Source organism: Argentina silus, assembly GCF_951799395.1.
Source record: "Argentina silus genome assembly, chromosome: 14".
Taxonomy (NCBI): Eukaryota; Metazoa; Chordata; class Actinopteri; order Argentiniformes; family Argentinidae; genus Argentina; species Argentina silus.
Window position 1 is genome coordinate 11002238 of NC_139668.1, and position 27173 is coordinate 11029410.

A 27173-nucleotide genomic window follows, 5' to 3' on the forward strand; every position below is an offset into this window, starting at 1 on the left:
GAGTCAGATCACCCATCTAAGTCAGGCAAGAATTCATGTCTCAATTATCTATTTTTATTTCAATAAAGTTTATGTAGGATGATTTCTATTAGTTTAGAGGTTCAGTGCATAATCATTGTTTTTAAAATGACCACGACTATGAGTGCACCAACAACAGGTCAAACGTGTGTGTGTGTGTGTGTGTGTGTGTGTGTGTGTGTGTGTGTGTGTGTGTGTGTGCGCGCGCGTGTGCGCGTGAGCTCAGTCAATGCTACTCCCAGAAGTGGTACAGCCCACGCGCACATCGGTCGCTATGGAGAGCAGCTCAGTTGAGTAGCAGTAGAACAGAGGTAGCTAGCAGCGGAGCGAGAGGCAAGAAGCAAAAGTGAACGGGGAAATCATGGCGAAAAGATTGCTACTCCATTACCACAAGAGTACTCTGCCTATCAATGCACCGACAGCCACAGTATTCCTTCTCATCATGTATGGGTTTACATGTAAGTTGTTCGTTTCATTTCTCTTTTTACCAATGTAGCTATACTTTCAGTGTTGGTATGAAGTTGATATCTACGTGGTAAATTAGCTAGCTTGGCTAACGCGCGGCGTTGACCTGTCCCGAGTGGCGATGCTGTCCTCACTCCTGTGAGATAGCGGTTTTGCGGAGTTCATTATCTGAAATCTCTGTTTTAAAGTTTCGCACGGAAATGAATTCATAGTGGATCTCGAACTAGCTTCCTAACACATTTAATGAAGTTAACTTTGTACTGGCATCTTTCGAATATATTTTCCATCATTGTAACTAAGTTAATTACACAGTCATTTCTGTCTCTGGTTCGGTCGATTGACAACAAATATGTTTTAGTAGTACAACTGACAACAACTAATGAATTCAATACCACAACAAGTACTTAGCAGGTTAGCGAAACTGTAACTGTAGTGTAAAGCTTGCGGTATTGTGTTACTTGCTTGTTGTTACTTAGGCGTTCCACATGCAATACTGTCGTCTTCTCTCCACACCAACCACCAAATCTCACCTAGCAAGCTAATTGAATGATTAACCGAGTAGCCAAGCAAATAGGGAAGTATACACATGTTTTTGATGAGAATGAAATTTTACTTGACTGACTCAAGTGAAATGTATTCAGCGAGCAGATCACTTTTGACAATTTTCAGTGGCTATTCCATTGAAAAGCCAAATTACTTGTATTGATTTAACCTCACATTAATGTCCAAATAGCCGATAGACTTTCCTTTTCAAAATCCCCTGCCACCTGTCTGACAGTGCCAGTGGGAGGGGAAGAGTCTGTAAAGTGTCTTACAAAGAGAAATGAATGATCTAGACTTAGATGTAGTTGACACCGACAGTAAGGTCAAGGTACTGGCAGTTGTGAAGGAGAAGGAAAAGTAGCCCTTTAAGAAAGTTTTTCAAAGTTTGTAACGAGAAGTAGCCTATAAAATGGGAGAGAAGTGTAACATGTCAGGCGAGAGGAAAAAAAGGAGAGCAGCAGAGCCTCTTAGGGCTGGGTGTGTGTAGCGGCTGGGGAAATGAAGACATATTTCAGTGACTGAGAGAGGAAAGGCACTGCAGCCGCAGAGTCTGGAAGTATTGACCTGCAGTTGGGCTTTATGCCAGAGCACCTTCCAGTCTTGCTGTCACAAATAGTGCAGCTGGGGAGGGATACTAGCCAAGCCCCATACCCCACACAGAGTAGAGGACCGATGATACTGGACATTCAAAGATCGTAAAATAACCGTAAATCAAAGCAAATAACAAATCACTGATCTGGGTTGTTATTGTTATTTTAGTTGTTGTTGTTTTAGGTTGTTATTGTTGTTTATTAAAAGTATGACCCCCTAGATTAGTTACAACCCCCTTATGTCATAATCATGTGAACACACACACACACACACACACACACACACACACACAAACAGACACGCACACGCACACGCACACACACACACACACACACACACACACACACACACACACACACCTGCATCTCTCTTACTATTGTTGCGACCAGAATATTTATGGGTTCATAAATCAAGACGGTCAACCCAAAGATAAACACCCGTCATATTATTGTAGTAAAATATGATGTAGTGCACCCTAATGTTGAGCAGTGTGCACGGAGGGATCCCTCTGACTGCATTGGCAAGGATATTTAATGGGGATTGTGTAATTTCCCTGACTGTGTCTTTTTCTGCGTGCCTTGAGTGTAGACTGTGGAGTGTAGACTGTGGATGGAGGAGAGGGGATAGTTACAGGCGTGGTTACGGGCTGTGAGGTCTGTAATTGAAGAGCATACTTGTGTGGTTTTTCTCTCGGGGCTGTGTGATTCGCAATATAAATAAATAATCTAGTAATGGAGCCACCTAAATTACAGGCTCAAGACTAAAATAGATTTAAAAATGAAACGCATAGAACAGGTCTAATGGAAGTCTTAGCCTCGTATAGACCATGTCAGGAAAATTGGCAGTGCACTGAGTTTGGACTTTTGGTTACTAGATTGTATTCTTCCATGATCAAAATAGAAATTAGTCTAAAATGTATTTCATTTAACTATTTAGGCCATGGTCTAGCCTACTCTTTTATGTCCATTAATTCTCTAGTTTAGGCTACTGTATCTTGTCAGCCAAAGTCATGAGCCACCCAAACCTTGTTACTGTAGGCTTAGGCGGGCCTATGCTTTGGAGACATTGTAATTGCTATTGGTAAGCTATGTAGGGAAGGGCTTCAAAAGAAGCTGTTGTGTTTGGATGCATACATATCTACACAGCTGTTGCATCCATCTGATCCTCTCACTTGATGTCTAAGTAATCTCATTTGTGAGCCAGCAGACTGAAATCTACCAATCACATTAAAAGGCTCTTTTAAAGGCAGGCAGCAGATGAGTGTTGTGCTTTATTGTGGGAAGTAGCGGCTGTGTGTGTGGTGGGGAGCAGGCTGTGGCCAATGTGCCTCTCAGCGTGGGCACACAAACACACACACACACACAGACACACCCACACCCACGCAGATGCAAACGCACACACACACACAGACACACCCACGCAGACGCAAACGCACACACACACACAGACACGCATGCACGCACGCACGCACACACACACACAGTTGACTGTTAGAGGTACTGAACCCCCAGTAGTCCATTAGTGAATGCAAAGGAGTGACCTCCAGCCCTAACATGGAATGTCAGCATGGCGCTATAACTGGGATTTCAAAAAGCTATGCTGCCTGTGACACAGCACTTTCAGAGCTGTTTCAACCCAGTGACTCTGTAATATAGCCTTAGGAAGTAGCCAGAACCTGTTTTCTTTCCGAAGCATGTTATTCATGGAATGATCTTAAGCCTAAATGTTTCAGTCACTTACCACATTAAGTTAATTAAGCCACACTATCCTAATTTTGAAACAAATTTCTTAGTTTCCTTTCATAAGCCATCAATGTCATGAGTATCCAAGTAGCGTAACCAGCCCACATGGCATAGGGGCAACTAGCCTGGATTTGAAATATTGCTTGTTTTCTTACAGGCTACAATTTGCTTCTTTGAGTCAGTCTTCCAAAACTACAACTGGGTGGCAAATGGCTTCCAGATATTCCACGTCATGCTCAATGGCCAACTGTGAATGAATAGAGGCAACCTTTGAAACTATTTCACCCTAGGAATTTAGATTTTTCCACTGGGAGAGCTGATCACAGCATGCAAGGGGGGGGGCATTGTGTTTTAACAGTGAAGTATTAAAGAGTGGCATGGGGCGGGATGTGCACAGTCAGCAGTGTCATCCTTCTAGGATAGTCAGCTCCAGGGTTATGGGAAACAGGTGGAGCTCCTTTTCAGCACTCACTATACCTTTCATTCCCTCAACTGTCAGGTAGGCAAAGTCATGACCGCACACACACACACACACATGGCTAGGCTAACTTGTCATGTGGGCCTTTGGATTTGATAAGGGTCTAGGTCATTTCACTCTCAGGCCTCTGCTGTTGCTTGCACTTTTTGGTGTATTTTAATGTTTTCGACACCATGCCACAAAGTATTGATTCATTTGACTGTCCGTTTTGCATTTTGCTAGTTGCTACGAATAAGACGTGACAGATAGTGAATGAATCCTGCTCTTGTCGTTCCCTCACAGTCCTATCTCACAGGTACCGGTGTCCTCTGCGTGAATCGAACAAAACTCGTCACGACTTTGGAGCTGTCTCTTTGTCCCTGCTGGCACCAAGGGCATGGAACAAAGAGCTTATTTGTTTGCTGCGCTTCTCTCTCTCTCTCTCTGTCTCTCCCTCTCTCATTCTCTCTCTCTCTGTCTCTCTCTCTCTCTCTCTTTCTCTCTCTCTCTCTCTCTCTCTCTCTCATTCTATCTCTTCTATCTCTCTCTCTCTCTCTCTCTCTCTTTGTAGTTGTTAGATGCCCTGGAAGTTTTTAACGAGGGGTTTTTGTGTGGACCTGGGGAGCAATTTCACGGGTTATTCTATGGGTCCATTTCACCTGGTCCTCCATTGTCTCACATCAGATTCCGTCTGCACTGATTTGTCTCGTATCTCTCAAATGCTCACGGGATAGATTAAAAGTAGCCCGGCAAAAATGTGCTGTCATATCGTTACCTTTGTTACAATGTGTAGACTACTCATGTAATTAATCTGACAATCATTTTCATGATTTTTTCCCAGCTAATTTCTTAGTTATATGACCTTGAAACTAGGTCATGGTCCTCCTCATGACCTAGACCTAACAGTAGAGGCATTTGAGGTGAGAGAACGAGTACAGATTTGAGTGTGGTCATGCTCAGTGCTGCATTTTGGAAGGGAGTAATGTTTCCCCAAGAATATGGTCCAGGCAGGGCGCAAAGGCTCTTATAGAAGCATCTAGGCCCTCTTGGATGAACATTTTCAATGGAAACCAATAGAAGCCAAGAGCTAGGTTTGGGGAGGGAATGGTTAATGAAACACTGGAAATTAGTTGGAATGAGGCTGGTTATGGCTGCAGGGTCACCAAGTGGTTTATAAATCCCAGGACCACAAGCTTAAACTGAACCATTACTTGTATAATCCCTCTTTTGGCGAGGTCTACATGATAAAGCCTGTCAGAAAGTTACTGAGGAAATACTTATTAAAAAAACTATTACCATTGCCCTCTCTTTGACATCCTGAGCTTGGATCACAGTATTCAGAAAATCTGTTCTTCCTGTGCCAAAATTTTAATTCTACATTTAGCTTTTATTTCGGATGAGTAACCTATGGTGATTGATGGTCAAGCTACAGTACTGCACAATGCTTGTGATGAGCAGTCATTGTATTATATATATATATTGAAAGCTCTGCCACTCAAAATAGCCTACTGATGAATTTGAGAAATAACAATTTCCTACTGCCTCAATACCGCTGTGGAATTTCACAGCTGAAGACCTTATCCAAAGCCTAATTTATCACTTGTCATTGATGTAGGTTTTGAAAAAAATGAGTTAGATCATAAGAAAGGCACAAAGCCTAGACCTAAATCCTCCTGTCTAGTTTACATGTCTCAGATTATATCAGACACAGAACTTTTGGCTTGAGCCAGCCAAAAGACCAGGCTGTCCCCTAACTTGGAGTAGCTTAATTGGTTTGGCTTGAAGAGTGACCCTGCCACTTGTTTAAGACATACAGCAGCTGTGGTTCTAATGGGATTTCAGACCACCAGGTCCAAGACTGGGCCTCTGCCAAATCTCTTCTTATTTTCCAGCTATCCCAGCTACACCTTCTCTTTTTCTCTGAAGTTTCTGTTCTTCACCTCACCTCTTTCTATCTCAGACCTCTTTTCTCCCTTCATTCCTCCTTTCATTCTCAGCTCTCAGTATGACAGTGATGGAGAAGCTGGATGGATCGTCACGCATTAAACATAATGACAGGCCTTTGACGGTGACATGGAGTACAGCGGCTACAGTCACTGTGTTGATGAAATGGGCCCTACCTCTCAACAAGGGTAGCCTATTGTTAACCGTAGTGGAGATGGCAGATTACTGCTCTGCTGTCAGTGGTTTTTATTTTTGCTTCTACTACTTGGATTGTGGAAGGGAAAACAACAGAGCTGGCCAGTCCTATTTCGTTTCAAAAGGAATGGTGGCATATTTCTAATTCTCCGGCATGCCTCCTAAACAAAGCACAGAGACGGGGTCTAAAGGGACGGTGGGACAATACCATCTGTGAATGGGAGGGAGGAGTGAAGAGGGTTTGGCGGGCCAGAAGGATGTTAAATACACTTTTATCTTCCTGTAAAGTCATTTTGGACATGTTGTCGTCCAGACAGCTTTGATTGTTTTTCATGTGTCCTTAGCGATGGCTAGCCTATCCCTTCTTGTGAAAAAAAAGACTCAGAATAAACAAAGAAAAACCCTCCTAACTGTTCAAAGTGGGTGGTACAATGTTTCAAGACAGATTACGCCACTAATCTGCCTGAGTGAAAGGCTGAGAGCGAGAGAGGGAAAGTGGGAGTGGCGGGAAAGTAAACTCCCTCTTGACCAGGGAATATGCTGGTACAATGCCATGCCACGCTGACCAAACCACCTCTTTTATGGAGCACTGGAGTACACAGGGTTCAGAGCTATGTGCTTTGTTTTTGTTGTGTTGGTTCAGTTTTGCTTCCTCCTTGATTGTTTGTGGTGATTGCTCATTGACATGAGCAGTGATGCAGGCGCTGAGAGAAGCATCCAGAGAGAGAGAGCACCAGGAGACTTGTTGTTAAATGGTTGAAACAGACACTCTGTAATGGTGCTGTAGTGTACCGTTCATAGGCCAACTGTTGTTAAAGTAGGAAAAATGTACTAAAAAGGCATCATTAGCCTCAGGGTTTTGGTTAAATGATGACTGCTGGACTAATTAGGCCTCGATAGTAAAGCGTCATCACTTTCCCCTGATGATTGCATGGAGATATGTGCAGAGTGATTATATGGCAGAATAGGCTAGGGATCAGCAGTTTTACTCCAGTTCACAGATAGCTTCTCAAGCTTCAGAAAAATAATGCTCCAGTTAACCTTTGCTTTCAGTTCAACAAGGCAAGGCAAGTTTATTCATATAGCTAATAATATATTCATATTTCTTTATATTATTATAAAGAAATATGATATTATGATATTATATTATTTATATATTATTCTTTATATTATTTTTTCTATTTCGACTAATTACATCCTTTTGATATTGAGCAGTAGGCTACAGTTAAACACACGCTCAATGGTCAGATAAAAACAGCTTCTCTGCCTGTTCGGTCTCTTGCCAAAAGAAGAGGCTGGGGAACGGCTGCAGGCTTTTTGCTTGCTCACCCATCCTTTCCATTGCCAAGATTCCTTAAGACCATTTTCTAATTATAGCCCACTGCAAGGGCAAGGGCAGACACCGTTGATAGGTTTTGTAGTTTAGGTAGGTAATTGTAGTTTAGGCCTGATTGCTTCACAGGTCCCAGGAACAGATCATCCCAATCATCCCATCTCCCAGGACCTGATGCTGGAATTCTCATACTCTAGAGACAGCCTCACATTGGAATGATAAAAAACAGTTTTTTATATCAGTTATGGTATATATATCATTCCAGCTCCAACCACATTTTGCACACTCTATGTAAATTAGTGTAATTAGCTACAGTGTAGTGCTTCAAGTGCTTTCTCTATGGATATCATGGATACAGATGATTGCCGAGTTGAGTTCATAAAGTTGCTTGGAGACGAAATACAAATGTACTAAAGATAGAGATAGAGATGAGGAGGAAGGAGGGGAAGTAAGGAACATGAGTATTATTCATTGTTACTCTAGCCAGCCTACAAAAGCCTGTGTACACAACGGAAACCCCCCAATATTTTAAACAAAATCTGTATTCAGTATCGCAGGAAATGTCTCTCTCTACCACAATGTCTCTCTCTGCTTCTTCCAAGATTGTGTCATCATATTTTCCCCTAATTGATATCTATCTCCCTCTCACAGCTCATCCCTTATGTCTTTCTGTTGTTATTGTTTGAATATGTGACTGACTGCATCCATCATCATGTGGCAGTTAGTAAGGACCTAGAGAATTCAACACAACTACTGATTGTTGAAAGAGTTTGTGAGTTGCACAAACATACACTGTACAGGCATTGACTGTTAAAGTAATAAAAAATATGGGTGGGAAAAGTCCCGGGAATATACCTCATTTTAAGACCTGAAGACAAAACAATCAAATGTCCTCCAATGTGGCATGTAGGAAACTATGTACAAGATTAATGCAACTATTTAGTTAAGGATGTGTTGAGTGTTTTTTATTTATTTATTTTGTAAGTATATTAACCTCGACCTTCAATCTATTTCTGTCTACATCTATGAGAATATGAGTCTTGCTTTTTTTTTTTTAAGAGTGTATGAATAAAGCACTCTAGTCTTGAAAGGAACCTCTTGTGTGTGTGTGAGTTTGGGAAGGAAGTCAAGTGCCCAGCCCATGTTAGCTCAGATAGTATACAGTCCCCTGGAGTCTCATTCGTCCGTAGCGGTGTGTGTCTCTAGCCACGGTTCAGTGCTGGATTTACACTTGAGCATTGTCAGACACACTGCTCCGAAGAACAGGGGACTTCTACTCTCTGTTCTACTCCTCCACCCAAACTGTTGACATAGCCAACAGTGAGGTGTCAAGACAGTCGGTCTAGTCCATGTCTTCAGCAGGCAGTATGGAAACCTACTTCCCTGTCACTTTATTACATAGAAATATCACTGTTTGTGTACAGATGGTGAATGGGTCTTTACAAATTAAAGGGTTCATACAATAAAAAATGGTTTGTTATGCCAACTTCCCTTCTCCCATATTTAGGCCTATGTCTCCCTATCAGCCTGGCTTGTTTATTCAATGTAAAAATACAGTCCCCCAAACCTATACGGTCAGCAGAAGCCCAAACAAATGTACCATGTACCAAATGAAGATATCTTTGCGAAAATGTTAGCCATGGCCATGGAATGAGATGTTTTAGAATGATTCAGTTAGGATTAGGCTACGAGTTAAGTTATCCTAGATTGATGGAATACAGGCCCACAATGCATTGGTTGTATCCAAGAGGAGTGTGTTGACGCAATTCAATTTTCTTGTTATCTGGTTTAAATGTTGATTGTTACAAAGTACCACAAACATTTCATGGCTGTCAGGCGTGGGGGCGAGAGAAAGTTTTCAGGGATTTGTATACTGTAGTTTGTGTTTGTGTTTGTATGTGTTTTCAACCTCTGAGCCTATCATTTGCAAAGTAAAACCCCACTACAAATAGCCCATGTAAACCTTGCATACTAGGCTTACAACTTATGGCCTGTGAGGACGCTAGTTTGACATTTCCTGCAATTGCACCACACTGATATAGGAAACCGTGGTAATGTTTGTGGCAACATATTTTCAACACCTAGGAAGTGACAGCATTTAACAGTCCGATGCTCTCTTATCAGCAGCACGTCAGGGACATGTCAAACACTTCTAATAAAGCAAATCGCGGGTCCTCGCCTGACCTCTGACATGGCAGCTCCCAAATTAGCCTCATTCACACGGGAGGTGGAGAAACACCCAAGTGTTAGCCACCAGACACCAGTCACACTTAGTTCCATCTCATTCTCAACTGCCATCCTGTTGTTTTAGTTACAAAATGGCAACAATTTGTCTTCAAAACTGCTTGTGCATTTTTCAGTGACGAATTAGTCGAATCCTATAGGATATATCGCTGTTCTTTCAGTAAGACCCTGTTCTTCACAGCCTACCATGACACACTACTGCAAAGCCCTGAATTGTCCCATACAGGGACACTGCAGGAATGTGTGTGTTGCTTTAGGTATGACACAATGGCAGGCAGTCAGATATCGTCCTTCACAAGTCCTAGAGACTGAGTATAGGCCTAGTTATAGTCCACTCTGTGGAGAGGTTGCAACCCCTCCTGACACTCTGTACGCTACCACTATTGATATGGGTTTTCCTTTAAGCTCTGATCTTGAATCAAGCGTTACAGGATGAGAGGGCACATATGAGAGGGTGCTGTGGGGAAGAGCTAGTAGAAACAGTCTTGAAGAGCTGTGTGCGTGTGTGCCACTCTGAGACGCTCTTACACCCTTACAAGTTACAATGCAAGGAAGGAAGGAAGCAGATTACAGTCAGCGTTGGGTCTAATGGCTTTTTCACACTGTAGAAGTATGACCCCCGCCATAAAGACCCGCCATAAAGCTGTTCACCACTGACTGCACTGCTCTTGTCTTGGCCCGCTACTGTGTCAAACTGATTGAGACAGAATTATGGACCATGTAAAGATGAAAAAACAAACTAGGGCCTATAGGTGTTGTCTGTGTCCCCCCCCCCACCCCCCCCCCCACCCGGCTCACTTTGGTGAACTCTTTGAAGGATGGCGATACTTGACAAATGGCTGCCCGTGTCTATTGTGTCCTCTGAGTGTAACATGTTTGGAGAGCCTAGGATTACAAAGAGAGCCGATGACAGTAAATCACCCTCTTAAAGATCAGTGATAATCTCCCACTTCTCTGCCTCTCACTCCATGTAGAGGTTCGAGGGTGGTGGAAACCACAGTAAAAGGTTAAAGGTTAAAGGTTTTCCCAGATGCATCTTGGTATGCCAGACATCGAGGCCTGTCGTTAAAACAGCCTTCCACCTTGTGAATAGCGTTGGAGAGTAAGGGTGACAGATGCTCTGTTTATGTTTCATATTTTGCTTTGCAGCACATGGTTGTTACTATTCAGAATCCCATGCATCCTACCGTGTCTATCTCACCTAACAGCTATTTTTGGTTGGAACACGAGTTCTGGTGTGCTGCATTGTCTCATTTCCTTCCTTTCCCTATAGTGTAGAGACAAAACTATTTAGGCTGTCTTTGCTGTGGTTAGGGGCTTTGTGATCACAAAGTGTTTCAGTGCCAGTGCAGCAGCTTTGGGAACTTCATTTACTGTACTGTAGCTTTTCTGGACACTATATCTTTTTGCAGTCGACGTTATGATGCATTTGATGAAAATGATTAGGGGAATGATTGAAAAGAGGGAAAGACGAGATGGAGGGTGAGTTGGACGACTTTTGAAAGAACTGGCAGAGTGGTAAATCTAATGTAGCTGTGTGCCAATTTGATACTTTAAGGATTGAGCGAGCATTCAGGAAACAGAGTCAGTGATAAAGTGGGAGAGGCTAGACCAGACTATGTGTCATGGTTGATAACTCACTGTGGTGTCACATTGTTTTGGTCAATAGAGCTGCCACATTCTTCTAGTCTGACAATCCATCCATGTTTACCTCCTTCATTGAAATGAACCTGTATTGTTTTTTGTGAAAAATATGTTTGGGGGGAAGACAGAAGAAACAAAAATATAGATTTGGAACAAAATTCACATTCCGATAAATTGTCCTAAGACATTGATGTTGCCTTTGTCCTCCATCCATTGTCCCACCTCAACAACAGTCATATTTAAACACCTCAACAGCAGTCATATTTAAACACCTCAACAACAGTCATATTTAAATACCTCAACAGCAGTCATATTTAAACACCTCAACAGCAGTCATATTTAAACACCTCAACAGCAGTCATATTTAAACTTGCGCTGACTGTGTCGAATAGGTATCGTGGCGTTCACTGAGATCATGGTGTCCTTGCACCAGAGCAGTATTCGACCACACCCAGACGGATGTGCTCCTGTGGCCTGTGATTGGATGTACAGATGAAGACCGTTAACTGAGGATGACCTCTCCAATCCTCTACCCTTCACCCAGAAGTGTGCTTTCATGCACTTCCCCTCTTGTTGTTCCAGAGATTTTGGAGTATAGTTTAGTTTGGTTCCATTTGGAGGGCTAAAAGCCTGCTGGCTCTGGATAGTACCTGAAGGTGTCTGAGCAAAACAAAGAACAAGTTGCCTTTGCTGTCTTGGGCGTCATACTATACCAGATAATGTGAATGAAAAGAACTCCCAAATTAAGTATTCACCCATCATTCTGTCCCTCTCATCGTCCCCACGTATGCTGAGTGGTGTGTGTGTGTGAGTGAAGAGACATACAGGCAAATTCAATTTGGAGTCGGTAGCGGGCCACCAGCCACTCAGTGGCTGCTAATTGTTGTCCTTAAATCAGTGACTCCTGTGTGTTCGCCTGTATTGGCTGGTGTCATTTATCAGTAACGAGAGGATGCGTCTCCCACAGGAAACAATGACAGTTGACTAAGTTGATAGTTTGTCCCAGCTTGCATGACGGCAGTGTCAGCCTAGATGTTGAGGGTAATGCTGTGACACTTCTGCGTGCGCGTACACACACACACACACACACACACACACACACACACACACACACACATACATAATATGAATCTACTTAAAACGGGCTCACCTGGTTTTCAGTTCTCTGTTCTCTCATTGAGCCTGTTAAAGCTGTCTAACCTGATAAAGCATCACGGAATGTTCTTTCACCCAGTAAACACCAACGTCTGCTTCATTTTCACTGTGCAAGTGTGGGCAAATGCTCGAATGCAAATTATGGACAGATTGTAGGCTGCATTTTAAATTATTAACTACTTCACATCATGTAATGCTGCTGACACTATTCTCTCTGTGTGCGGGCATGCTTGCATGTCCGTACGTGTAAATGCTTTTTATTTGGGGTGATTGTTTGACTTTGACCCGTTCTCTAATGCTGACTCAATTATGTGTCGGCCAAGACCTCACTGTCATTGCCTCTGACTCCATGCAATAGCCATGACCTTGTGTTCTCCTACAGTACCAAGAGTCTGCCCGACTGCACGTCCTCTCACATCTCACATTAGCCTTTCTGTGTCCCATTTCTCCACCCTTCTAATGAAGTATGCACTTGTGCATGTTCCCACATAAATTAAAAAGCATACGATAGGCATATGTATGGACACTTACACCATTCCAATTGAAATCCATTTGGGAAAGTGCACATGACTACTTCAGGAGGAAGGTTGCACTACCTGTCTCAAACTGATTTATAATTATCATAAATGTATCTCTGTCCCTGTTCTCTCTCTCTCTCTCTCTCTCTCTCTTTCTTTCTCTCTCTCTTCTTATTTGTCCTTGTTTTAGTTTTTTTGCTGTTACTGTATTCATAGATTCCTTTAGTACTTCTGACCACACTCCCTCCTGCACGTATCTCATTTGTCTGCATTCCTTTGTTGTGAGGTCTTTAGATCCCGGCCTATCCTGCCATGAGTCTTACTGTATGCTAATGGATTCATGAAACTTGCCCACAGACATGTGCACGTGTTTGTCCCATTTGCTAATGTTTTGGAGCTTTGCAGTCTCTCTGGCTTCCTCCAGACTGTTGAGAGAGAGGACTTGAGGCCAGGGGACGTTCAGGTGGCTGGGGGGAGATCAGGGCCGAGGCTGGATCCAGGTCAGGTCTGGGTGGGTGGGGGTTTTTTGGCTTGTCAATTGGCCAGTGACTGTGGAATGTTTGAGCCGGTTGCCGAGCAATGAGGAAGGTTTTGATTTTACCGTTGCGTCTTCTGTGTCTCAGCAGCTTGTCGCAATTAGTGATGTCAGGAGGGAGAGATACAAACACAAAGCATGTTTCAAAGGGGCGAGCATATCCACATGACTTCATTCCTCACTGTGTTTTCTCAGGGGTTTTACATCTTGTGTTGACTGAATATCAATAGTCAATCATCTTTTTCTGTCATATGATCTCCTGTCTTTAATAAGATGATCAAAACTATTTTGGCATCTGTCTCTTGGCATTATTGATTACGGCTTAATTGTTTCAAGGTTTCATTGTTTCCCATGCCTCTGAAGCTGTAGGCTATTCAATGCCAAAACAACCAATTAAAACCAATTCTAGCTAGTTGAGGGAGTGTGTATGTTTGTTATAAGTGATGGTAATTTTGGATAGGCTACAGGCTTTGGCTACAGCATCAAGGATAATCAAGAGATATCGTTTGGTGAGGTGCAGAATTAAATTCAGTTATAAAAGTTATGTCTTTGTTTTGGTGAGATCTGAAATGTAGGCTACTTTTCAGTGAAGTGATTGCGTCTTTATAGAGAAAAGGAATTGAACAGACTCCATCCCGTATCCTACCTCCACTCTTGAGCGATGCCACAATCCTTTCAAGGCTCTCGTCCGTCCCTGATGGAAGGAGCAACATGCCTTGTTTTGTTTTGAAACGCCCTGCTCTCATCTCCTTTACCTCCATTTTTTTTTATTTCATGGTTTTATTTGTTTGAATTGTGGGCGTCTATCCTACACGGTCTGAACGAGGGACACCAAGAACCCCCCCCACCCCCACCCCCCTCCTGGCTGTAGGTGTCCCATGCAGAGACCATCTGTCTCCCTGCTCCTAAATGGTGGGGGTGGTGTGGGTTCTCGCTCCCGTTAAACAAATAGAGACGAGCATAAATGGAGTCTAGTTTCCTCGTGTGCTTTTGACAGGCCCAGAGACACACACACACACACACACACACACACACACACACACACACACACGCTCTCCCCAAATAGCGATTAAGACACAAACACACACGCTCTCCCCAAATAGCGATTAAGACGCATACACCCCCACACACCCACCCACACACACACACACACACACACTCCCTATCTTGTTGCATTGACTGTGCAATGTTGTAGATGTAGGCTATTTATCGTGGCAGATACAGTATGTGGGGCATGTTGTGGACCAGCCCAGTCTGAGACGTGTGTCATGCCTGGATCAACACGCCAATCACGCATGCCGCGCATGGTAGTGTGCTGCTTCTCCGCTCACACAGTTGTGCATGTAGGTTGATGTATTCCTGTACAGGAGCATATGGCCAATTCCACTGCAACAGGATGTTGCTGGGACTCGATTTTTTCACTTTCAAACGTATGCCAAACAAAAAGCCTTGACCAGATGTCAAAGCCTTTGCTTATCCCTATACTTATGATGGAAGATGGTTGAGAAATATAGGACTTCATTTCCCCAAAAATATAGACTCTTAGCTTTCATTTGACACCCAATTTGATATGCTCTGATGAATTTCACATGGGTTCTTTTTACACTGAACTGCCCCTACGTATAGCTTGTTGTAAGTGTGTGTGCGCGCGTGTGTGTGTGCGTTCATGCGTGCGTCTGTCTGTCTATGATGTTGTAACGGGAGATGGGCCATTACAGAAACATGAGTGCATTGCATTGGTCAGAGGGCCAGAGTGCAGCTGTTGTCTCACCCTACTGCATACACCCAGCCTGACCCTGACCCTCTCAACCACACACACGGCACGCAGGACACTGACTGTCAGTGACACAAACATAGCACACCGCAACACAACACTCCATGTGATGGATATAGAACTCTCTTCATACTCTTTTGTTTATTTTACTCACATGGCAGTCATTTGTCACGGAAATACATGGGCAGAAGACCGAATGCATGAGTCACTTGAAGTAGGTAGGCTAACTTGAAGCTTGAAGCCATGATGCACGTTGCACGCGCACCAAAACAAAATGAGTGAATCATACACACATGCTCACTCGCTCCTCGTTTTGGTAGAGAAAGAGAATCTGTTTGTGTGAGTCCTGAAATTACAGGGGAGGCTAGGGAGCAGGGAGAGCCTATATAGAACTTTAGCCAAGATAGCATAGCTGTGGTTTACCACTCATATCCATGCCAAGGACCCAAAATACCAGCCAATAGGCCACTTTTATAAGCTTAGGCTACTCTGTACACAAGTAAGTGGAAATGTATGTTCCCCGAGTTAGCCACCCTAACTGCATTTAGAAACAAATAGACGTAGCCTAGGCTATAGTTTGAATGTTTAGAATTTAGTTCATAATACATTTTATTAAGACAGAAAAAACCATTTTTAATGACGGACACCCCACCAACAATCCTGCCCTGAAGGTTGTAAAAGTACAGAAATGCTTGTTAAAAAAAGTTTAAATATATGTTGTGGGTCTCAATGACTCATTCGTATTATTATGTTTGGATTTAGCCAAAATATTTCACAAGATTCTAGACAGATACAACCTGTAATTAAACATTTTGCCTATTTCAAGTTACTTTCCCTCCTTTTTATACAGTGATTTATTCCTTCAGCTTGGTGTTGTGTTGCTTCTACATCACATGGGCAGAGAACTTAGTCATTGCTAACATCACATGATCCAACACATGGCCATAATCGAGTTTTTAGGCTTCTTAGTACTGTTCTTTATTCAGGACTGGTAACATTGCATTCATTGTGCACATAAACCTAACCCAACAAATGGAAATAGATTGTATGGACTGGCATTCATACTCTCCGTTCTTCCAGTAGGCTACTCATGAATACTTGCTCTCATTTCTGGGCTACTCATGAATAGCCTGGTCTCCTTTCTGTCTATTCAAAGCCCGATAGCAGTCGGTCAGCGTTGACAGCATAGTGCCATAAGCGTGTACTCATCCTCTCCCCGCCATTGGTTTTCTGCACCTTTACTCAATTACAGCATCCAAACAGCCAGCCCCCATGAAAGCCAAGTTTACATGCTAAGGAAACTGAAAATAACTCCAACATGTTCAAATAAACCTGCGGTGGGCTTAAGACACAGATTAAAGGGGCTTTTAAATCAGAAGAAAAGAAAAAAAAAAGTCTAATTGCTTGTTATGTTTAATCTCGTTCCAGAATTCTTTTTTTTGGGCAGCTTTAACTTTATATGGCAAGGTGCTCTGGCAATTAGCAACCAGGATGGTCGGAGTGTCCTGTGGTGAACAAGGAGACTGTGTGTGTGCTGCTTATTAAGAGTTAAAACAGCACATCGAGGGGTGGCCCAGACATAGACAGTTCTCCCTACGAAACCCCCCTCACATTCCCTCACCAGCTGTACCTACTGTACCTCTCCCTACGGAGTTCAAATACCACCGGAGCGTCTCAGAGAGTCACACATACGAAGGGTTGTTAAGGTATACCCATACCCACAGGAGCAACAGTGTTGATAATGTACCAGTCTAGAAGCTGTATCTGGTATCTACTGTAGTCTGTACCTAATCAGGACAGCTGTCTGGAAGGTTCAGTCGTGGTGACGACTGCCTTTCCTGTTTTCAATGTCTCGGATGTCTCAACATGGTTCTCTGTTTAGAGATGAGGCCTGAGCGTATCCAACAAGCCCAGATGGAAACGTTCAATAAATCTGCGCTGTTTTTATTTAACATGCTTCCAAAAGTTTATTGCAAGGGTTAGAGGTACTATGTTTCGACTCTGTCCCATGCCTGCAGTATGTCTAGCCTACCGATCTGATGGTGTACCCTCCTCCCCTGCAGGTGTGAGCAGCAACCAGGTGCTGGTCCCTGAGAAAGTGAGTGCTGTGCTGGGCAAGAACATCACGCTGGGCTGCAGGGTGGAGGTGGGCACCAACCTCAGTCTGACCCAGAGCTCCTGGGAGCGCCGCATGCCCACGGGCACCATCACCCTGGCCGTCTTCAACCCCCAGTTCGGCATCTCCATCGCCCCCGACTACGCCAAGCGCGTCTCCTTCCTGTCCCCCTCGGTGCATGATGCCACCATCGTCCTGGAAGGGGTGGGCTTTGCCGACATTGGGTTCTACACCTGCAAGGTGGCTACCTTCCCCCTGGGAAACACACAAGCATCCACCACCGTCAACGTATTAGGTATGTATGTGTGTACAGAGAGAACTCTGTAGCTCCTGTCTTTTTTGTACCTATAGTACCTGTGTATTGGCTTGTTTTCCCATGTGTATCCCCCCCCCCCCCCCATCACAAGGTGATGATTGGTTGGTTGGGTGAGATACAATATTGCTCGGGTCGCTAGTAAACGTTTGCCCTGGAGGGATGAATTACTCTCCGAAGCGCCTCAATCTACAACCTCTTGAATTACTGCCTGGACGGAAGCCATTTACATTTACTTTAGAAGCCTCGGTACATAACGGGCCTGGCTGCAGTGTGTTCCTTCCTTCCGCTCGCCTCTCTTGTCCTCATGTCACTCACTCTGAGAGAAATGCTGCAGCCACCCCTGAAGACATTGTTGCAGGATGTTGCCGTATCGCTGCTCGATTTTACCTTGAAAAACCGCCGTGTTCTTTCTCAGAAATGCTGTTCCAGTGTCCCGTTGACTTATAGGATAGCAATTCAGACTCAGGCAATGAATTCTTCTGCTAGTCTCTGTCATAGTACTGAGGAACATGGACTCACTGACTGAGTGTAATGTCCTTTTTAGTGCTGCTGTGACAGTGTCTGGGTCTTCACAGTGTTCCATTTCATCTAGGCCCACCTCTCCTTGTGTGTGGTGTTTCATTTCTTAACACAGTGCGCTCTGCTTTTAGTGTCATAGACATTAGACACAGCAAATAGTCATATGGCAGTCGATGAAACGTTCCTTTACTTACAATAGCCTACTCCTTTGCCTTTTCAAACTTAAAAAAGATACAAATCTAAATCGTTAGATTTCTTAAACGAGGAAATGAGATCTCCCCCTTCCTCTCTCTCTCTCTCTCTCTCTCTCTCTCTCTCTTTCTCGCTTTATCTCTCTTTCTCACCCTCTCCAAAGCTTACACAAAAGATCCAAACAAATGCAGTTGCAGGGGGTGCAGTCCTCTCCTTACCTGAAAACAATGGGGAAGGAGCAGGGTGAGAATAATACACCACCGAAACTGAGGGAATTAGAATGACCTTTTGAATTGCAACTGAAGTGAGAAACCTACTGCAGAGCCCTATAGAGTTTCTATAGAAAAAAAAATGCATTAAGATGTCAGCGAAAGCTGTGCCTGACATTGCGGCAAACTCCCTAGCTCAGCCTCTGTCTCAGAGTTATTACTATTACCCTCAAACCATAAACTGTATTCTCCTCTCAGTCTCAGATTTCTCTGCCTCACTGATGTCCGTTTTACTGTCCATGACGTGCATTTGATGTGAGCAATAATATCTTCTCTATTCAGCTCCCAAAGTCATTAAAACTGGAGAACATAAACTTACAGATAGATTGCGAAACTTGTTTACTTGTTGAGCGTAAAATTCACTCAAATGTTTTTGTTAGTTTTTTTAAGAGTTGTTTTAGTGAGACAATTCAAGATCTAATCCAATGTCCAGCTTGTAGCTAAGTTCCCCCGGTCTGGCAGACGGCTATGTAAGAGTACACGAAGCCCAGCGTGGTGGGATGGGGCCAGAGCTACACAGGTCCTCCCAAGGCTGCCTGATGGGAAATCGTTACCCTCTCCCTCTCACACCAAGATACATCTGTAGATACCTCCTTCCCCAACAGCTCCTCCAAATAAGTACCTTACTCTGACTTGGCTATCAAAGTAGTTGAAAAGAGAAGATATTATTGATATTACCATATGGATATTATTGCTCACATCAAATGCATGTCATGGGCAGTAAAACGGACATCAACGGAGGAGAGGAGAATAAAGCTGAAGGTTTGAGGATATAATAACTCTGAGGTAGGTTGGAGCTGAGGTTGGGAGTCCCCAAGGGGAAGGGGAAGGGGATAGGGGGTGGGGACCAGGATGCCCCTGGCCTAACATAATACAACTACTGTGGGCAGGACGCAGGAAGAATTTTCGCAGGATAGCAAAGAGAGGCTGCCCTTCCCTGCCTGGTGTAGATATGTCTTTGGGAGAGGAGACACCCATGAGGTGGGTGAGGAGGGGGAGGCAGGCAGATGGAGGATGACGGCCTTGTCTGGGGGACTAAGGTGATGCGTACCCCCCAATCCTCGCACGTACACACACACACGCACACACACACACACACACACACACACACACACACACACACACACACACACACACACATATGCTTGGACTGTCTGACAGGAAGAGACTAGGAAGAGAGGACAAGCAGCTGTTAGTGACCTACACAGAAGGAGGGGGAGATACTCCAGAGATCTCTCTCTCTCTCTCTCTCTCTCTCTCTCTCTCTCTCTGTCTCTCAGAAGGACAGCTTACAATGATAAAAGGGTTCCTTCTATCTTATTTTATGATGTCAGTCAGTGCATTAGAAAAAGTGTAAGTCCTGCTTTATTGCCTGGTGGCACAGGTCGAGGGGCTACGTTCCACTGGCCACTTCCCTCTCACATGGATCTGTTTATGCTCCCCTGTTGAGAGAATCTGTGTCACGTCTCGACCCCCTGTAATTCATAGAGTCTCTTACAGGAAGGTTGTGTAACGCGACCCCAGCTTTAAAACAGTGAATAGTACTGCACAGCAACCCAGCCCCTCAGCTCAGGACACACCCAAAACAATCACACACGGAACAGCATTGTTATGACTGACAGGGCCCTATCAAACCAGGTCTTCCAAACCTCCAGTAGTTAGAATAGTCATTATGGGTGGAATCCTTCCTTAAGATCTGCTCGCGTAACTCTGACGTTCACGTACGTCTAGCATTGATGTCAATTGATGTCAAAGTTACGTGGGTGGATCTTGAGTTACTTTAGGATTCCACCCTTTTTTTAGAGAATAAAAAAAAAAGATAACCACAGTTTCAGTGTGTGTACTGTAAACCATTGCAATGGACAAGGAGGAAGGGGAAGTCTTTCATATACCAGGCTGGTTCATAGAGATTCTTTGTAATTGTACGAATGTGACGGTCGATGTTGCAGAACTTTACCCTTTCACAAACAAACGAACACACACACACATATCTGACAACTCCAGCACAACAACGAAGGTTGAGGTTCCTCTGAAGTGCCCCTATATTATCAAAATGCTTGGCTCATCAATTTTTAATAGAAATGTACTGTGAAATGCAGGAAATCAATCTTCTCTGTGTGGCAGCTGAGTGTACTGTAACCACTTCCCTCTGTCCATATCCCTGTCCTTGTTTTATGATGTGCATTACTTATTCATCTTATACAGAAGATCAATACTCATTTTGTAATCTATTTTCCATTTTGTCATCCCCCACCCCCACCCCCACCCCAATCTCTGCCCCCCCCACCCTCTCCCTCTCCTCTTCACCCCCCCCCCCCCTTTCTTTCTCTCTCCCACTTTCCCCCTCACTCTCTGTGTCTCTCTTTGTCTCTATGGGTCTCTCTGTGTCTCTCTCTCTGTGTCTCTCTGTGTCTCTCTCTCTCTGTGTCTCTCTCTCTCTGTGTGTCTCTCTCTCTGTGTCTCTCTGTGTCTCTCTCTGTGTCTGTCTCTCTGTGTCTCTCTCTCTGTGTCTGTCTTTCTGTGTCTCTCTCTCTGTGTCTCTCTCTCTGTGTCTGTCTCTCTGTGTCTCTCTCTCTGTCCCCCCCCGGTCCCTCTCCCCTTCTACAGTGGAGCCCAAGGTGTATGTATCGGCAGGCTCCACTGCTCTGCTGGATGGGGGCAGCGAGTCCGTGGTGGCCATGTGCATCGCAGAGCGCGGCCGCCCAGTTGCCGACGTCTCCTGGGAGTCGGAGTTATTCGGGCGCTCTGAGGTGCAGACGCAGGACGAGCTGAATGGCACGACCACCACCCATGTCCGCTATTTCTGGGAGCCACGACGCCATGCCCAGGGCCACACCCTCACCTGCGTGGTGCGCCACCCGGCCCTGCAGACGGAGTTCCGCATCCCCTACGTACTCAACGTGCAATGTGAGTGTTGTTGGGGACACACACACACACACACACACACACACACACACACACACAGCCAACCAGGTAGTATTTGAAAACATTTCAAATACTTAGCTGTGCTTGATTGGGTTTCAATCCAGGTCCGCAGCCAGGCCAGTTGAGCTGCAGAGGTTTACCTGCTTCAGGTGTTGTGCTTTACCATGGCCATGAACATATGAAAGAGAGCAAAACATTTTGTTTCAGTTTGTTTGCTTGCTGATGTCGCTTGGGCTTGCTAGGTGGACTTCCTGGTATATGTGTCGTCTCTGAGTTGCCTGTCAAGAACAGCTGTTGTTCATGTTGCTACAGCACTTAAGCGTACTCTCTGAAACAGAAAGCCCGCCGCTAACATTTATCAGAGATGGGCAGGGCTACTGTGTATATTATCTGACTTCCACCCATATTGATAGCTTGATTTATGTATGCACAGACCAGGCTGCTCCCTATCTTCCCCCCTTTGGCTCATAAAAGGGCCATTTAAGAGTCATCTTAATGTCATAATCATTGACGCATGCTTCCTTGGCAAGCTGTACTGGTGGTGGATAGTAACTGTTTGGACTGCGTGAGTGCTGGCTAATGAAGGTGCTTTTATGAAATATTGATCATGCCTCAGCAGAAGCAATAACAATGGGGGGGGAGGGGTGCAGAAAAAAGCTGTGGTTAAATCAGGAAGAGAGAGGCTTCAGAGCTCAATAAATGCAGAGGCAGGGGGATATTACAGTGCAAAACGAAGAGGAAGAAGCACAGTTTCATGACCACAACGAGGAGTTACCTGAGGTCAAGGGGAGGCATTCATAAGAGCTTGTTCCCGTGTATCTTGTGTTTCGTGCTCTCCCGAGAAATCTAAAAAGGGGAGAGAAATTGGATATCAGAGTCATTGTGTAGCGTACAACATTTATTACAGTCCAGTGGCTTCTGTTTGGCTTCATATGTAACACCTCTAGTGTCCAGTGAGCAATGGATTATTACCCCCCACGCACAACTCCGACTTGTCTGATTTAGATTCTCATTTACCAGCTCTCCCTCGCTCGCTCCAGCTCTCCCTCGCTCCGCTGTTTGTTTGTTGTCCAGGCTTCATCCCGCCAGCGAACAAAACCTCACCTCTCCTAGAATCCTTTGCCTCTTGCTTTTTTTTTCATTTTTTATTATCACTTTTCTTTTTCTTTTTTTTTGCTTACATTGCTTTGCTTTGTTCCCTCAGGAAAGCCTCATTTGTCATCATGGTGCTAGGGGTCACATTGGCTGTTGGTGTGATGATGCATGTGCATGTGGGCTTTTTTTTTTGTTTGAAATTATAATCTATGTATTCTACCTGGTAACACGGGGGCTTTACATATACAGGGCCCACCTGAATCCTACTCTGCTGGCTCGGATATTTTCCTTTCACACTGTCCCTTCAAGCGCTGTTTCAGAACCTATGGTGGATGTGTCACCAAGCCAGCACAGTACAGCTCAGCTCAGCTCGGTTCAGATATCTTGTGGATTAGGGATTACGTAGTCTGGGTAACAATTATGATTCTAGAGAACCTGAAATGTGATTTGACATGTTTTATATTTGTACCTTGATGACTGCTTTGTCATGTCATTCTCTGATCTGTGGTGGTTTCTGCGTGTTTGGTTGGGCTGGCTCCTGTATTCATACGACCATCTCACATGCTGCCTGTGTGCTGCAGTTGCTCCTGAGGTGTCGGTGACGGGGTATGAGAGGAACTGGTTCGTGGGGCAGGATGATGTGAAGCTGGAATGCGGAGCAACAGCCAACCCACCTGCCCATCACTTCTCCTGGACCAGGTGAGGTGGCCACCTTATTTTAAAAGCCACGGCAACCGGCTTTAGTCTTTGGCAAAACGTTCACCCAGTTAAGCTGTGAATAAGGCGTATATATAAGCCGTATTCCAAAGCATTTTCATATTCATTTTCTCTCTGTGGTTTACTATGTCATTTTCCCACAGGATGGATGGACCGATGCCTGACGGTGTGGACATGGCCAACAGCACCTTAACATTCACCCGCCCTCTGGAGAGGAACTACTCTGGTGTGTACAGATGTGAAGTGATGAACGACATTGGCCTGCGCAGTCAAGACGTGCATATCTGGATACAAGGTGATATTTCTTTCTTCTTCCGTGTTCTTCCTTTGAGTTCTGAGGACGTCTTTTCCTCAGGGAAACCTGCCCAAGATAGCTTCTCCGGTGTACGCTTTGAGCGGAGTGAAGCTTCCATATGAGGTGAAACTATCCCACTCGACGTACGCACATTCCAGACTCCAGGAGGAGGAAGTAACACAGACGCGCTACAGTATCAGTACCAAAGGTTCATCTGTTGTGGTTTTGGCAACATTGGATTTCTCTCCGATACAAGGCCAGGCGAGGGAGGGTTTTCTCCTGCCTATTCCACAGAGAGCCCAGTATCAATGTACCCTTTTCTGTTCTGTTTATTTATTGTTCAAGGTCAGGTGTCAGGGTCGGACACAATGGATTACATTCCCAGATACAAAAGGGGATGTTGTAAGACCTGCTCAGTTCTGTAATCGTAGCCGGTGTTTGATTCATCAAGAGATGATTAATGATGTTTAGTTAAGTACGAACACACATCTGTTCAGAATGTATGTGTGACTCTCCAAACAGACAGAGGATTTCCCCAAAGCTTTCAAAACATACATTTTTCTAAAATCTTTCTTTTCTACTTGGGCTATTCTGAAGCAAACACTGGGCAGGGAACACACAGCAACATCCCACTACCCCTCCTCTCCCTCCTTCTTCTCTCTTTACATGTTTCGCTGATCCATTCTTCTTTAGGTACAGAGCATGAGAACTGAACTCTCTTGTGTTTTCATTTCCCCTTTTCTTTGAATCCATATACAAACATAATGACTGCTGATCTTTGACAACCCTCCCCCCCCAACATACACACACACACACACACACACACACACACACACACACACGCGATTCCTCGAGTTTCTCATCGAAAGGAGAAAACTGGAGGAGCCCCAAAGCAGGCTGTCATGCTCCATCTGTCTACATACTGTAGGCCCAGTTTGGAGTCCCGCCCCGCTTGAAACTAAAGCATAGCTGACATCCTGTCCAGGACGGAGTTGCACTGAGCAATTATCTGGCTTCTCTACAATACGCCAACACAAGGAGTCAGGCATATGCGCTGCCCGCGTCCCCTGTGGAGATAAGATGTCCAAGCAGCCACAGTAGCAACTACAATAGTTGAATTAGGAATAGAATTCATAGAACGGACATCGCCCCTCAGACCATGGCAATTAATACAATAGTTATCGATCATTGTTGTCCAACAACTGCAAAATCATTACCAGACACTTGGCCTGCCACAACACAATGCTAGCTGACTAACCCGCAATCACAGTTTACTGTTTACCAGTTAGCCAGCTAGCATTTTGAGGTTGCAGGCCAAGTGTATTTTAATGACTTTTGCAGTTGTTGGGCAACAATGATCAGTACATATTTTAATAAAGACACCACAGGCATGTACTGCACTAGAAAGTTTATTGAAACACAAAAAAAGCAATCATGGCGAAAATCGAAAATAGGCTGTTTTACATTGAGATCAAAGAGGGGACCGCTCTCTGGCATCTAAGCCTTATTTGACAGACCATTCTATTGTCAATCCAGTTGGTTGTTAATAAAGCTATGCAGTATTTAAACGTAAACTTCCAAATGGTATACCAAAGATGGTCACAGACACACCCTCCAAGGAATGTTTATTATGAATGGGACTGTCCACTCCATTCTATGAATTCTTGATCTGTGGCCTCACATACCCAGTTGTCCCTATGCCCTTGTGGGCTATGGTTGCAGGTGTTTCTCCTGACCAGCTGCCGCCTGTTGTCCCTGGTGGTGCTCTGCCTACCACTGTACATACTATACATATCCCTCCACAGCAGGAGCCCTTGGTAGGGGGTGCGGGAGACAAGCTGGGGGATGTTATATATCTGCTTACCGACCTTGAGCTGCCTGCTCACGTCCCCCACCCCTTTACATTATCACTGGTCCCTCAGGCATTGCTGCGATATAATGGCAAGTTAGTTAGAATCCCATTCAGTCAGGTAAATGGGCAGGAAGTCATTACAGCTATGCTGAGACCAGTGCGTTTGATCAGTAGCAGCAGTCCTAAGTGTAGACGCCAAGCGAAGCAAAGCTCCCTTAGTTCAGGTTGTAGCCTAGCCTGGTGCTTTGTAGTCAGGCGTGTGTAGCATAGTGCTTTGTAGTAGTGTGCCTCTCTGGAGATTACTGGTGTCAGACTGCTTTTTGTCGGGAAGACTGAAGGTCATTATTCAGACGAGATGATCCTGACCTGGGGATACATGGAGCTCTCTCTCTAGCTCTGGGTGCCATCACAGGCCATTAGAAGGCTGAAGGACCAATCAGACGCAGGAACCAAGCATCGATCACACAGCATTTCATCTTCTCACATGACTTCCCAGAGCACTGTAGACACACACGCACACCCACACCACACACACACACACACCACACACCACACACACACACACACACACACACACACACACACACACACACACACACACACACACACACACACACACACACACACAGACTCAATGGCCTCTGGCACATACCTTTTATTTGTCCCTCTTATATCCCCGTGTCTACTTTCACTAGAGCCACTCACTCCTTTCCAGAGCCGTTGGTCTTTGTCCAACCACTTTACCGCTTTAATTAGTGTGCTCTTTGAAAACAAAAATGTCAGAATTTCCATTCAGATTTTATTGACTGTGATTGAATAAAAATATACATGTAAGAAAAAAAATGTCCTTCTGCTGTTCTAACTCCAGTTTATAAGCAACTTTTGTTTATTTTGTCTCCTCCTCCTCTCAGACCCTCCCCCCACCACGGCTGCCCCCACCACCTCATCGGCCCCCTTCCAGCAGACTGCTGGAGACACTGCCAGCACTGCCCCCAACAAGCGGCAGGCTCACTTCACCTCCCCGACCCTGGCCTCCCTGCCCGACAGCAGCCTGGGCACCATAGTGGGCGGGGCAGTGGGTGGGGTCCTATTCCTCGTGCTCCTGCTGATCCTGGGCGGGGCCTGCTACATGCGCCAGCGGCGGACCTTCAGGGGCGACTACTATACCAAGCAGTACCTGGGACCCTCGGACATGCAGAAGGAGTCCCAGCTGGACGTCCTCCAGCCCCACGAGCTCCAGGAGGTCTACGGGGACGACAACTGCGGCAGCAAGGGCAGCCAGGACCTGAAACCCAAGCAGGGTGGAGTGGACATCATCTACCCCGACTACGCCAACGACCACAAGGAAAGAGAGGACTGGGGCGACGGCCGCAGGGGAGGGCAAAGGGAAGGCAGCTATTACCCTGAGCACCATAACAACACCCACAACAACACCATGCACCCCAGCGGGCCACCTGTGCACACCCCCACAGTGACCAACGGCTCCCCCTATGTCCCGGAGGACTGCTATGACAATGGCACGGACAGCGACTATGTGTCCCACATGGATGGGTCTGTGATCTCGCGCAGGGAGTGGTACGTCTGAGAGAGGAGCAGGAAAATTACCTTTGGTGAGAGGGACTGAGATAGGCGTTGAGATTACAGATATTATTTAAAAGAGTTATATCAGTTCAATAAAATTACAGTTCTACACAAGGATGGGAATTTCCAGGGTCGCTC

The 27173-nt window shown here is 44.9% G+C and overlaps 1 protein-coding gene across 1 annotated transcript; it reads left to right on the forward strand.

Annotated features, from left to right (window-relative positions):
• Window positions 1–364: 364 nt before the first annotated feature.
• On the forward strand, window positions 365–27039 carry nectin3a (nectin cell adhesion molecule 3a; the record flags this gene model as incomplete). Its single annotated transcript, XM_083685094.1, has 6 exons — window positions 365–476; window positions 17222–17569; window positions 21178–21477; window positions 23172–23289; window positions 23451–23602; window positions 26366–27039. Exons 1-6 carry the CDS (start codon window positions 380–382, stop codon window positions 27037–27039), a joined length of 1689 nt encoding a protein of 562 aa, XP_083541220.1. The 5' UTR covers window positions 365–379.
• Window positions 27040–27173: the final 134 nt, after the last annotated feature.